The sequence below is a fragment of the Pistacia vera genome, unplaced genomic scaffold (genome assembly GCF_008641045.1).
Source record: "Pistacia vera cultivar Batoury unplaced genomic scaffold, PisVer_v2 Contig1046, whole genome shotgun sequence".
In the NCBI taxonomy this organism is placed as follows: domain Eukaryota; kingdom Viridiplantae; phylum Streptophyta; class Magnoliopsida; order Sapindales; family Anacardiaceae; genus Pistacia; species Pistacia vera.
The window spans coordinates 73,669-85,302 of NW_022195078.1; the positions used below are offsets into that span (position 1 = coordinate 73,669).

General features: G+C 32.3%; 1 protein-coding gene across 1 annotated transcript; it reads right to left on the reverse strand.

Moving 5' to 3' along the window:
- Positions 1-738: 738 nt before the first annotated feature.
- Positions 739-9,163, reverse strand: LOC116127505 (pentatricopeptide repeat-containing protein At4g04790, mitochondrial-like). The gene is made up of 16 exons (XM_031413171.1): positions 9,148-9,163; positions 8,627-8,908; positions 7,097-7,726; positions 6,771-6,950; positions 5,842-5,906; positions 4,561-4,668; positions 4,208-4,321; positions 3,391-3,486; positions 3,158-3,256; positions 2,947-3,066; positions 2,648-2,752; positions 2,078-2,242; positions 1,878-2,005; positions 1,721-1,790; positions 1,022-1,239; positions 739-916 (listed from the first exon to the last, which is right to left on the reverse strand). The coding sequence occupies exons 1-16, from the start codon at positions 9,161-9,163 to the stop codon at positions 739-741; spliced, it is 2,574 nt and encodes an 857-aa protein (XP_031269031.1).
- Positions 9,164-11,634: the final 2,471 nt, after the last annotated feature.

The window sequence follows — 11,634 nt, forward strand, 5'->3', positions numbered from 1 at the left end:
TATTTGAGGGTGGGTTAAGGGTGTTTTTGTTAAGTTTTAATGTTTTATTATAGGAGGTATTTTGTAAAAAAACAAATATAGGAGCCATTTCATTAACTTATAAATCCTACCTTGTAATACCCGCCCAATTCAACTTTTTTTTAACTTTTTTCAAAAAACTTTTCCCAAAACCCCCAAATTTTAAACCAAACGAAGCCATAGTTTTTTGTTAGTGTACGTAACATTATTCTTTTAGTAGTTATAATTGATCAAAATTTAACTTGTGAGACACAACTGCACAAATTTTAATCACACGATTGTCGATAATTGACTAAGTCAACAAGAACAAAATTTAAAGAATTTTAATGAGTGATAATCAAAGAAAAAAATAGTAAGAGAGTAGAGTAACAACGCTGACAAAATCAACCATGCGCGCAACACACTGCCACCTTAATTTGGGTAATAAAATCGTATTTTAAAAGTCTCTAAATGGTAAAGTATTGTTCAGCCATTATTTGGGTGAAAAAAAGTCGCGAACTCCATTAAAATCTTAAATTAATCTTTCAAAAACAGCAGATATTCATGAATAATATAATTAAAAAAAGGAACACTAAGATTAGTAATTGTGAGCACAATAAATTTGCTTGGTAGACCGTAAAGGGAAAATTACATATACCCCCCATAATTTTATGAAATATTATTAACCCTCGATTCTCAACAGGGTACACTAACCTCGGTTTCGAAACCAGAACCTATCCTCTACAGGCCATTTCCAAATAGGGAACCGAATCTAGGACCATAGTAATAATCCGGTTCTACCCAATTTTCATGCTCACCCCTGATAAGCATACCGACATCAGGATCATCTTTTGGAATTTCACTATATATTTTCTCTGCACCCCGACAATCACCTGAAACCAAAAGGGCTCGATACATCCTGCAAAAAATTGGAAAAGCATTCGATTATAAGTTAAGGAGAAAGATAAGACCGTCATTATTCATAAAAAACATAAACATAAAAACTGGAACAAGTATGTCTTACCAAAAACAACTAAGAGAATTGTAAGGTAGACCTGTTGTCTCATATTCTTTCCAGATCAAACGAGAAATTTGCAGATTTTTCTCTTTCACACAAACACTCAAAAGATAATCAAAACATTCAGCTGATGGAGCAAGGTGAAGTTCATTCTTAATGATCCGAAGGAAGTCTAAGCCAAATTGTAAATCGGTAGGCTCTGTTTCTGCTATTAGGTAGAATAGCTACACGGTAATAAAAATGAAAGGACAAAATACAAGGTTCATCATATTAATTCTTAATCATATCATAAATATCCAAAGAAAATCTAGATACAATAATACTAAATATACAAACAAATCTTACAAAGATTCGTGTACAAACTGATGTGACAGAAAATGAATAGAAAAGGGAATTAGAAAAGTCAAACTTATCATATTCACTCTTCCACTTATTTTCTGCTACATCAATTTGTACAAAAATCTTTGTAAGATTTGTTTATACATATAGTATTACTCAATCTAGATATTACAATATTCTGAGTAGACACATGATATTTGCATACTCATTGATAAACATGGAAACGAACATGTATTAAAAGTTTGCATATACTATTACTATAATATGTAATCCAACCAACCATAATAATTTTGCTGACCAACAATGTATGTATTTAGAGCAAGTAGATTATATTACAAATGGGACAAGAAAATAATAGGAGCAAACCTGAACCAAAAAGGTTTCCGAAATAACCCCATATTTATCCTTGAGTTGCTTGAGCAAAGGAATCGCAAAGCTAGAATGAAAGAGGATCAATGAAAGCAAACTGGCTAAGTAAATTGGTTAGACAAAAAAAAAAAAAAATTGAGTTTTGTATCTGGACCTTAAGCTCTTAAATCGAACAGAGTGCCAGATCACTCCCTTGCAACCAGCCATCCAATAGTCTGAATCATCCAAATACTCCAATAACTGAATACTTCTACTCAACTCTTCTTCAGAATGGATATGAACCTAAGATAAGAATAGATATTGTCATTGCATTGACAAAACATAAAACATAAAATATCTCTATATAAAACTTACCATAAGAGCTAAGACAGCTTCAGGCATCAATCTCCCTCCAGCTTGCTTGATTTCTTCATATATGACGAGGGCGTCAAACATTTGTCCATTCGATGCAAGAGCTGCGACAAGTGATCCTTTGATTTCATTGAGGCTTTCAATTGGAATACCTTTGTCTAAGATCACCTATTATGGAAAATAGTATACATTAGATTATCATAAATTGACAGTTCAATCTAGATACACCCAAAAAAATAATTTACTATCAGCTAAACTACATCAAGAAAAGCAATGCAATGGATTTAAGCACAAGTGAAGATGTATATCACACTATATGAGTCCATGGATTAATTGTATAAAGCAAAATAATATAACAAAATGGAGAATATGATATATGTTTATCCAAAAGCAGTAGCAACATCGAATCAAATCATGCAGACAAGTCTACCATAAGCATAGATGTTTTTATCCAATATGCAGCAGCATAAAATCAAATCATGCAGAAAAGTCTCATATTTCCAATGACTAATCGGAAACAACTTTTGCATTCAATGGGTTCAAGCAAAATAAAGATGTGACATGCACCAATACCTGCTTTGCCTTCTCAAACTCTCCACAAGATGCATATGCAGTAATAAGTGCCATGAAGACTTGCTTTGTAACTTGAACTCCGGAGCACGTCATTTCTTCATAATACTAAAAGCAAAAAACCAAATTATCACATCACTTATTGAGAAATCCATCTTTGGCAATAAGATGAAAAGGAAAAAGAAAAAAAAATTGTTGGAGAACATCATAAAACTGTTTATCAATGACAATAAAATAGTATCTACTCTTCATAGGCAGAAGGATAAAATGAACTTCTCATTAAAACAGGAATCTTAAACTACCTTCGCAATATCTTTTTCATTGCTACAATTTTCTATCAGGTAGATGAAAGTTTGAGAATTTGGTTTCACATCTGCCTTTTCCATTTGTTTAAGCACCTTTAAAGCACCAGCCATGTCTTTCTACAGTGCATTTAGCCGTATAGCAAGTCAAAACACAAAATGAGACAAACATCATAAATTCAATAGCATATATTGAGAGTGAAGAAGTCACCTGTTGAAAATATCCATCCATTATAGCATTGTACATGTCTGCAGTTAGCATCAAATTCATTTTCTTTCCATCACAGAGCATTGCATATGCACCATCAAACTATATTGGAACAGTAAAGTTTCAACAAAAATTGGTATAATGTTTAAGTTTCAAACATAGGATACTTAAGTGTTTAGCATATCACAATATTTTAAAAAAAAAAAAAATCAACACAGATATGCACAGCTACTTACATCATACATTTTCACACTTAAACTTATCATGCACCTGAAGGTCTCACTATTTGGCTTCAAGTTATGGTGGAAGATCATCGAATAGACTCGATGAACCTGAAATAAGAACAAATAATCAAATGCAACAAAAATAGATTCAAACAACACCAAGTATTAGCCATGCGTGAATATATACGGCTCTTTATATATATATATATATATATTTGACTAATACTAAATAGTTTATACTAAAAGGCATATTTTTCGTAGCAAAAGAGTATAATTTAACTAGATCACTACTAAACTCACCTCCTATGGTTTTATCTCCTTACACCATAGCTAGAATCGATGTGGTGCACCAACAGAGATCAGTAATATGACAATATTAGACAATTAAGCTAACAATCAGAAGTCACGACCCTTTCCGGTGAACTAAAGTTTAGGATTACTTGATTTCAAACATGGTTGATTCACTTTCATACCAACTTCCTTCGTTTATTTATTTATTTACTTTTTATAAGAGGCACTATAAAAATTGGTTGTTCATATGTTAGAAATGGATATTTAAAATTTCACATATCAAAGAAGACCAAAAACACGAATTTTTTTTTTAATATACCCAGAAATACCACAAAAGAAATTGTCCGGTATGACATTGTTATTAGTTCATCATCGTTATACATCGCAAATAAAGAGACTCTTGAAATCACTGCCAGCAATTCAGCAATTAAAATTGTGTTTCTTATTACTAGTGAGTCCTAACAACCTGAAGTCTAAGTATTCATAACAACTACTCAAAAATACAAACAAGAAAATGGTCAGAGTCAAACCTACATACGGAATTATGCGTAAAGTCCTTCTCACAAGCATTCAAAACAGAGTTTGGTGTCTCTATGGATGGTGTCAATCCAGCTTCAGACATTTCGTCAACTATATCAAGAGCCAAATACACCTTCAAAATGCATCAAACATATATTAGTTTCACTGTAATTTTCTACCAAATAAATAGCAATTAGAATTCAAAAACTGTATAATAACACAATTAGATTAAAAAATGAGAGAGAAAAACATTTTTTCAATAATCCACATGACATCATAATCCTAAAAAACTATGTTCAAATTTTTCATCTTTCTTTTCCTCTTTCATTTGATTATTCAGTTTCTCCTTCTACAAAGAAATTGGATTCATACCCTGTATAAATCACAAGTATAAGCAATGAGCTTCTCATAGGAGGCAGAAGAAGGTTTGATCTCCAGCTTGGCATGCAAGTCTCTAAACTTTGAAATAATATCCTCAACCTTCAATTTACAACAATATATGTAAAGAAAACAAAAATGAAAAACACATGTAAGTTGATCAGTTTTTAAGGCAATACCGCTCATGCATAGAAGCAATAAAAAAGTCACATAACTAGAAAAAAAAGGTTCATATATAACTAAAGCCTTTTAGATGCCAAAAAATTCATAACTCATACAACATAAAATAAGATATTGATTGCAGACAAGATGCAAAGAATATGCTACAATAAAAATTTGCAATGTAACTCCTAAGTACCCAGCTTGTATGCGAAAATACAATTTCCAAATTGATGACCGCTAAAAAGTGAGGGGCAGGTATTGATCTGCATGGATGACTGATAGATAAACAAATAGAGACCCTGAAAACTTGACTAATTGTATGGATACTTAATAAGAGAAAATCAGTTTAAATGATACTCTCTCAACTTCGAAAAAAAAAACTTTAGCTTCCTCAAAAATGTCCCAGGTAAAGTAACCTTCCCAAACTTTAACATAAATAAGATTGAGAGCCAAAAAAAATAAAAAATAAAAAAATAAAAGAGGTTACAAACAAAAATAGTATTGCCTAAAGATGGTGAACTAGTACAAGCTCTTCAAAGTCGACAAAAATTAGATTCTTACAGTGTTTGCTCCTTAGGAATGGTGCAAATTGAACTGGTAAGGCAGAGTCTAGAAACATTATCATTTTCCAAAGTGTTACCTTAAAAAACAAGCCATTTCAACAGGAAAAAGGTCCAAATGTAGCATTTAGAAACAGAAACCATCCACAAACCACAAAAAGAGAGAAAGATTTCAATGAAAAAACTCCACTACGGCTTGTCTGTCACACCAAAATATATTCCTCAAAAGAATCTATCACAATTGAAACAAATTACAATTTCTTAATAAGATAAGATGCGAAAAATAAAACTCCAACCAGTTAAGCCATAATTAAACATGGCTATATGATTTCTTTTGAGAACTTATGGTTTACTTGATTTAGCACACCAAAGGGTTTTACTTTAACTTCCCTCTAGAAAACCAATCAGCTCATGAGTTTTCTAAGTTTTATATGAAGTAAAAGTACAATGAAGTTTTTAAAATGAAATAGCAAATTGCATGTGAACTTAAGGGTGTCTCATAGGATCATGGTCTCTAAAAAATTATGAAGAGGATTGATGAGAAGCTGCTCACCTCTAAATTTGGAATGCCAAAGGTGTAGCTAAAGATGACATTTGAGACATTCTCTGCTCCATAATCTGCAAATTTGCCAAGCATGGACAGCCTTATTAATAACAAGTTCCTAGTCTTCCATCAGACCCTACACATTCTCTATTACAGATTCCACAGACAAGGTAAGTGAACTTAATTGTTTAGGAAGCAAATGAAAGATACAGCATAGGTGCATCAGCACAAATAATTGCATAATGAACTACCCAAAGTCAGTCATTTAGAATATCATTAAAGTTTTACATACTTGCATACTGTTAAAAGAATACATACAGTTATCAAACAATTTTAGAAAATCATGATATTAAATATAAATAATGTTTGTAAAAGTACAGCATACAAATAAACAAATAACTTCTTTGCTTAAGAAATCAAGGTTGTCACTAGTATTTCCATATGAATAGATGATGAAAAGTACGGCTAGTTCTCTTCCAATCATATTGTAAAACTTTAGTGGATAATCTAGTATCCCTATTTATATTCCTCAACTCTGATTTGGAAAGCAAGGGTCCCTAGCAAAGTAAAGATTTTGGTATGGACAATAGCTCCATAGAAAAATTAACACCAATGACTAGCCCCAAATTGGAAGACCCAAGGCATGCCTCTCTCCTATTCAATACATTAATGCTGTTAAAAAGAGCCCAGGACTTAATGCCTAGATTTATTCTAACTTAGCAACTTATTTTAAGGCTCCTTGATTCTTATTCTGCTTCTATTTTGCAACTGCAATTAGTTTTTGCCCTAAAACTTTGTCACTTACACTAGCAACAAAATTGTACCTGCACTCAGATATAAATTCCCCAAACATATCAGGAGGATGTGTAAATAAGACTTTAGTAAATGCTTAATAAGAAGTTTCCAGATCATGGAAAATGAAAAAACCATGTACATACCAGATACTTTTAATGCCCAAAGATACTTCTCTGCAAAGGACTCCAACCCTGGCCTCCCCAAGAATTTAAAAATACTCATTGCATGGTCCAGTGAGGAAACCTTTGTTATGTCCATAGTCTTCAAAAGTTGCAAAAATTCACTATTCCGTTTGCTTTCACAAAGTGCTAACAAGTAATTCTCTGCAATGCAAGGGTTGAATCTTGTAAGCCCAGTAATGCAAAGTAGGCAATTATTAAAACACAAGGGTGAACCAAAACGCTAATGAAATAAAAAATCTTATTGACAAGAAACAGGTATAGAGACAAGATGACATTGAACCACGTGCCTATCAAGTTGAAATAGTCTCCCTCATAATCAATTGCAGTGCAGTTACAGAGTTCCTGAATCTTCTCTTCATCATTGACTCTGATCCACAACAACATCTCATAGTAACCTAGTCTTGGATCCGAACGAGAATTTCCACTTTCAATGGCTTTACAGAAAAAATGAAACTCTTCTATCATACCCATGTCAATTAAATACATAAGAAGTGGACCATAAGTTTTCTCTTCTAGCCGAAAACCCTGCTCCTTCATAAAATTGAAAAGTTGGAAAGCCTTGCAAATTTGTTCTTCTAGTGCGACATCTTCATGATCACAATCTTTAGCCCGCTCAATGCAGATCCTTATTAATGAATTGTACTCTTTCACACCAGTTTCTTGCCCCAATCTACCAAATTCATTAAGAGTAGCATCAGCCCCCAGTTTATTTGCACACAGGTTCACTAACTTTTCAGAAAGATGAGTCTCTGTATTTTTGAAAATCCATTTTTGTCTCCTCTCAGGCAAGGCTTCTTTTCGAAGTAGTGAAATGTTGTTGTTAGACATGGTAGAAAACCATGGTATCCCTAATACAGTTTCTAAAGCATTAGCATTATTAGTCCCTCCTGAATTGGGCGAACTAACAGTAGCATCAACTGCAAAATAAGAGAATAAATGAAACCAATTAGAACATTTGAATAACAACTAACAAGCTCCACATTCAATTAAGAAAAAGGAGTAAACACAATTACTTTTGAGTTCAGTTAATTTTTGTAACATCACACGATTCATTTCTTTTAACTCCAAATTTTTCTATAATCAGATAAATGGAAGAAAAAAAAATGTGTCAACTTATTCATTATACCATAAATTACAGGAACAAACCACACAATATGGAAAATATCTCCTCTATATACAGCATTGGTGGATCATAATCAAATGACACCGTCATAGTTCAATCCAATTACTTCTAATTACACTCTAATTGGCAAGCAAAAATGGTTGAAAAATGAGTTCACAGAATAAAAATGAGTCCTCGACCACTCAGAAACCAAAACAACATAAACCATTAAACCCACAATTTTATTTGCCTTCCATTTCATCTCTCAAAATTCTCAGCAACGAAAGAGGTAACAACATAAACATGTCGATCTTGTTACCTTGGTGGGTTCATGCCCAGTGCTTTAGGATAACAACATAAACATACCAAAATTGCCTGACAATTACTGCTTCAAAGTTTGGCTTACTAGAAAATTAAAAAAAAAATAATAATAATAATAAATTGCGGAAGCCTTAGCTGAGTTCCCAACCACCCAGAAATTAAAAAAATAATAATAAATGAAACATAAAATTTAAAATGAAGTTGCCTCCCATCCCTATTCTTCAATTGTCTCAGCAACCAGAAAAAGAATCTGATTAAAATAAATATAAAAATTACTTATACCCAGAAAAAATAAGAAAAATAACCTCAAACATGCTAAAATCACGTAAAAATTACTTCTTTTATGTTTGGTTTAGTAGGCAAAAGAATCTGATTAAAATATATAAAAAAATACCAGAACTTGAGAGTTCCTCTCTAGCGACACCAAAGTAACCAGTGGTTTCTGTAGATCTGAGTTTTGGAGAGTCGTGTGAGAAGTTAGTGACGGAAGTGGAGAGCAATGCAGCTTTAGAATCAATAGAGGGGACTAATAGCTTCAAGGGGCGGTCCTCGGTGATGGTGGCGGCCGGTGAAGTTAGAGAAGAGGGCTTAGTTGTAGATTTTTTTTTAGAAGAAGACTTAGTTGTAGATTTTGTTAGCGAAGAAGGCTTAGTTGTAAATTTAGTGGTGGNCTTTCCTAATAATCATTTTACAACATTTAAACAATTTCTCATAAACTAATAATTATAAGCTAATAGCATTTCTGATAACAACATTTAAGGCATGTAGTAAATATTCATGCTTTTTGGAAAACATTTGTATAATCATATTTCAAAATCTAAAGCCAATTCTCATGAACTAGCACAACCCAATATCATAACAAAACTAAAAACTCTTTCTGAAAACCGTCTCGTATCTAATGCTAAAATCTCTCACCATAACTAGTACCCATAAAGGAAATCTCTTAATACTTAGTGGGCATCCCACGCATAGGCAGAGCTGAGAAAATCTCTCAATACTCGACAAGATCTATCATTGCACAAGCAGAGCCATTGAAAATCTCTCAATACTTAGTGGAAAGCTCAATGCCTAGGCAAAGCACTGTAACCTCTCAATACGCATGTGCAAAGCCATAAAACTGAATCTCTCAATACTCAGTGGAATCTCACTTTGGTAGAGCCTAAAATCTGTAATCTCAAGTTGTGTTGATTGGGTTTTGAGGTATTGAATTTAATTGTAATTAATGGAAGGATCTTTCGGGGTAGTTGGCCAGTTTTGCAAATATTGAAGCATAGGCAGATAAGGATGGGAAAAAAAGTCCAAAAGTCGAACCAAATTGAAAAATTGGATTGAAACCGAACCAAAGATTCGATTTTTTTGTAAACTGGTTTGGTTTCGATTTTCAAAATTTTATAAACCGGTTATCCGGTTTGGTTTATAAATTTTTTCAAACCGGTTAATCGAATCTGGATTTTAAAACTGCTTTAACAAAAAAGTAATATTTAATATAGGGGAAGTGTGTCCTGTTTAATATTTAAGTATTTTCTGATATTGTCAAGAACATCACATGGGAGAATGTGCTGCTTACAGTTACGAGTCAAACCAAACCCAACCCAACACCTCGGCGTCTCTCTCTCTCATTTCTACATCTCATGTGTAGATGCGTACCTCGTGCTTCTTCATTCTCTCTCCCACTTTACCATTTAAGTTGTTATCTCCTCTTTCTCTCAAACCAAAAACGACTCAATTATTCAAGTTCCTTTCTCGTACTCTCTCTTTCTCACAACTGAGCTAGTTGTTTGGCATAGAGGAAAGAAACAGCTTCCTCTTAATCTCAGTTCTAGAAATTCCGTCATCGTCAACGAAACTTTTGAGGTACGTGGCTTCTCGTTCTAATCTCTATTTCTGATTAATATGTGTTCTTTTGTTATTGTGTCTAGAACTTATTGTTATGAGTTTTTGCAGATGTTCAGGGTGCCATTCCAAGATTAATCGTGAGATAATCAAATCTGTTGTTGCCTCCGACGGGAATACTTTTGATTCAAAGAGGATTAATTTTTTTATTTAAAATTCAGTTCAAATCGGTTAACCAGTTTTTCGAACTGGTTATTCAGTTCGGTTTAAACACTGATTCGGTTCGGTTTCGATTTGGATTTTTGCTTGACCCGGTTTTCTGGTTCGATTCGAAAAATGCCCCAACCGGTTCAATTAACTAGCTTTTCCCACCCCTATAGGCAGAGGGTTAATTGTAAACATTTAAGGATCTAAAATGTTTTGGAGTAAATACAATGAATGAAATATAGGGGGTTAATTAATAGTTTACAAGTTGGTATACTTTGTAATATTGTGAATGTTGTAATCGTATTTACAATTGTGAGCACGGGTAGCGGGTAGAACTGGAACTGGGGGTAAGAATCGGAACCGGAACCTACCCAGAACCTGCACTGTGCGGGTAGGTTTCGGTTCCAATTTTTTGGAACCGCTACTGTGCGGTTCCGGTTCCGGTTCTTACCCCCGGAGGAACCGGAACCGGAACTGGAACCTGTAAAAAGGGTACTCTGTTTGGAACCTGTAGGGGGTACCCTGTTTGAAACCTGTTTTGGAACCTGTTTTGGAACCTGTTTGGAACCTGTTTGGAACCTATATTGGAAGCTGTTTAGAACCTATTTTGGAACCTGGACTATAATAAAATATTTGTGAAATGTAAATAATTGGGGAGTTTCTATTATTTTACATATAAAAAAATTTAAAATATAAAAAGTTAAATTTTTAGAATAACCTAATTAAATAAATATACGAATACAATTATACTTATTACATATAAATTACACCATATTAAAAGCTTTAATATATTATAATACATTAATATTAAAGTTTTGATCAATTAAGTGAATAATTGGAATTATGATCCCATTAAAAGTATTTTACATTTTTAATGTTATTAAAAGAATTATTTTTGAATAAAATAGTATATTTGATTGAGTAATAATATATTTAGGTATTTACTCACTTATCAGTTTCTAGAGTATTCTAAATCAAAATTAGTAAAAGTATAATTATTTATTGATAAATTGATAACATTAATAAATTTAATTACTAGTTAATATCATACTTAATCAATTATAACATCATTATAGTTAAATGATTACTAATTAATTATAATTTTATAACATTAATTAATTGATTTATATTATAATTAATTATGGCATTACATTAATTGATTACTACTTAATTAATTGACTTTATTATAAACTTAGTGTAAACTTAATTAATGTTAAAAATTTAATTAATTATAATTATTACATTAAAATTTATAGTATGATTATTTAATAGTTAATTACTATAACATTACATTATAGTATATTATATAATTAATTATAACTACATATAATAATAAAAATTACTAATTGATATGAGTTATGA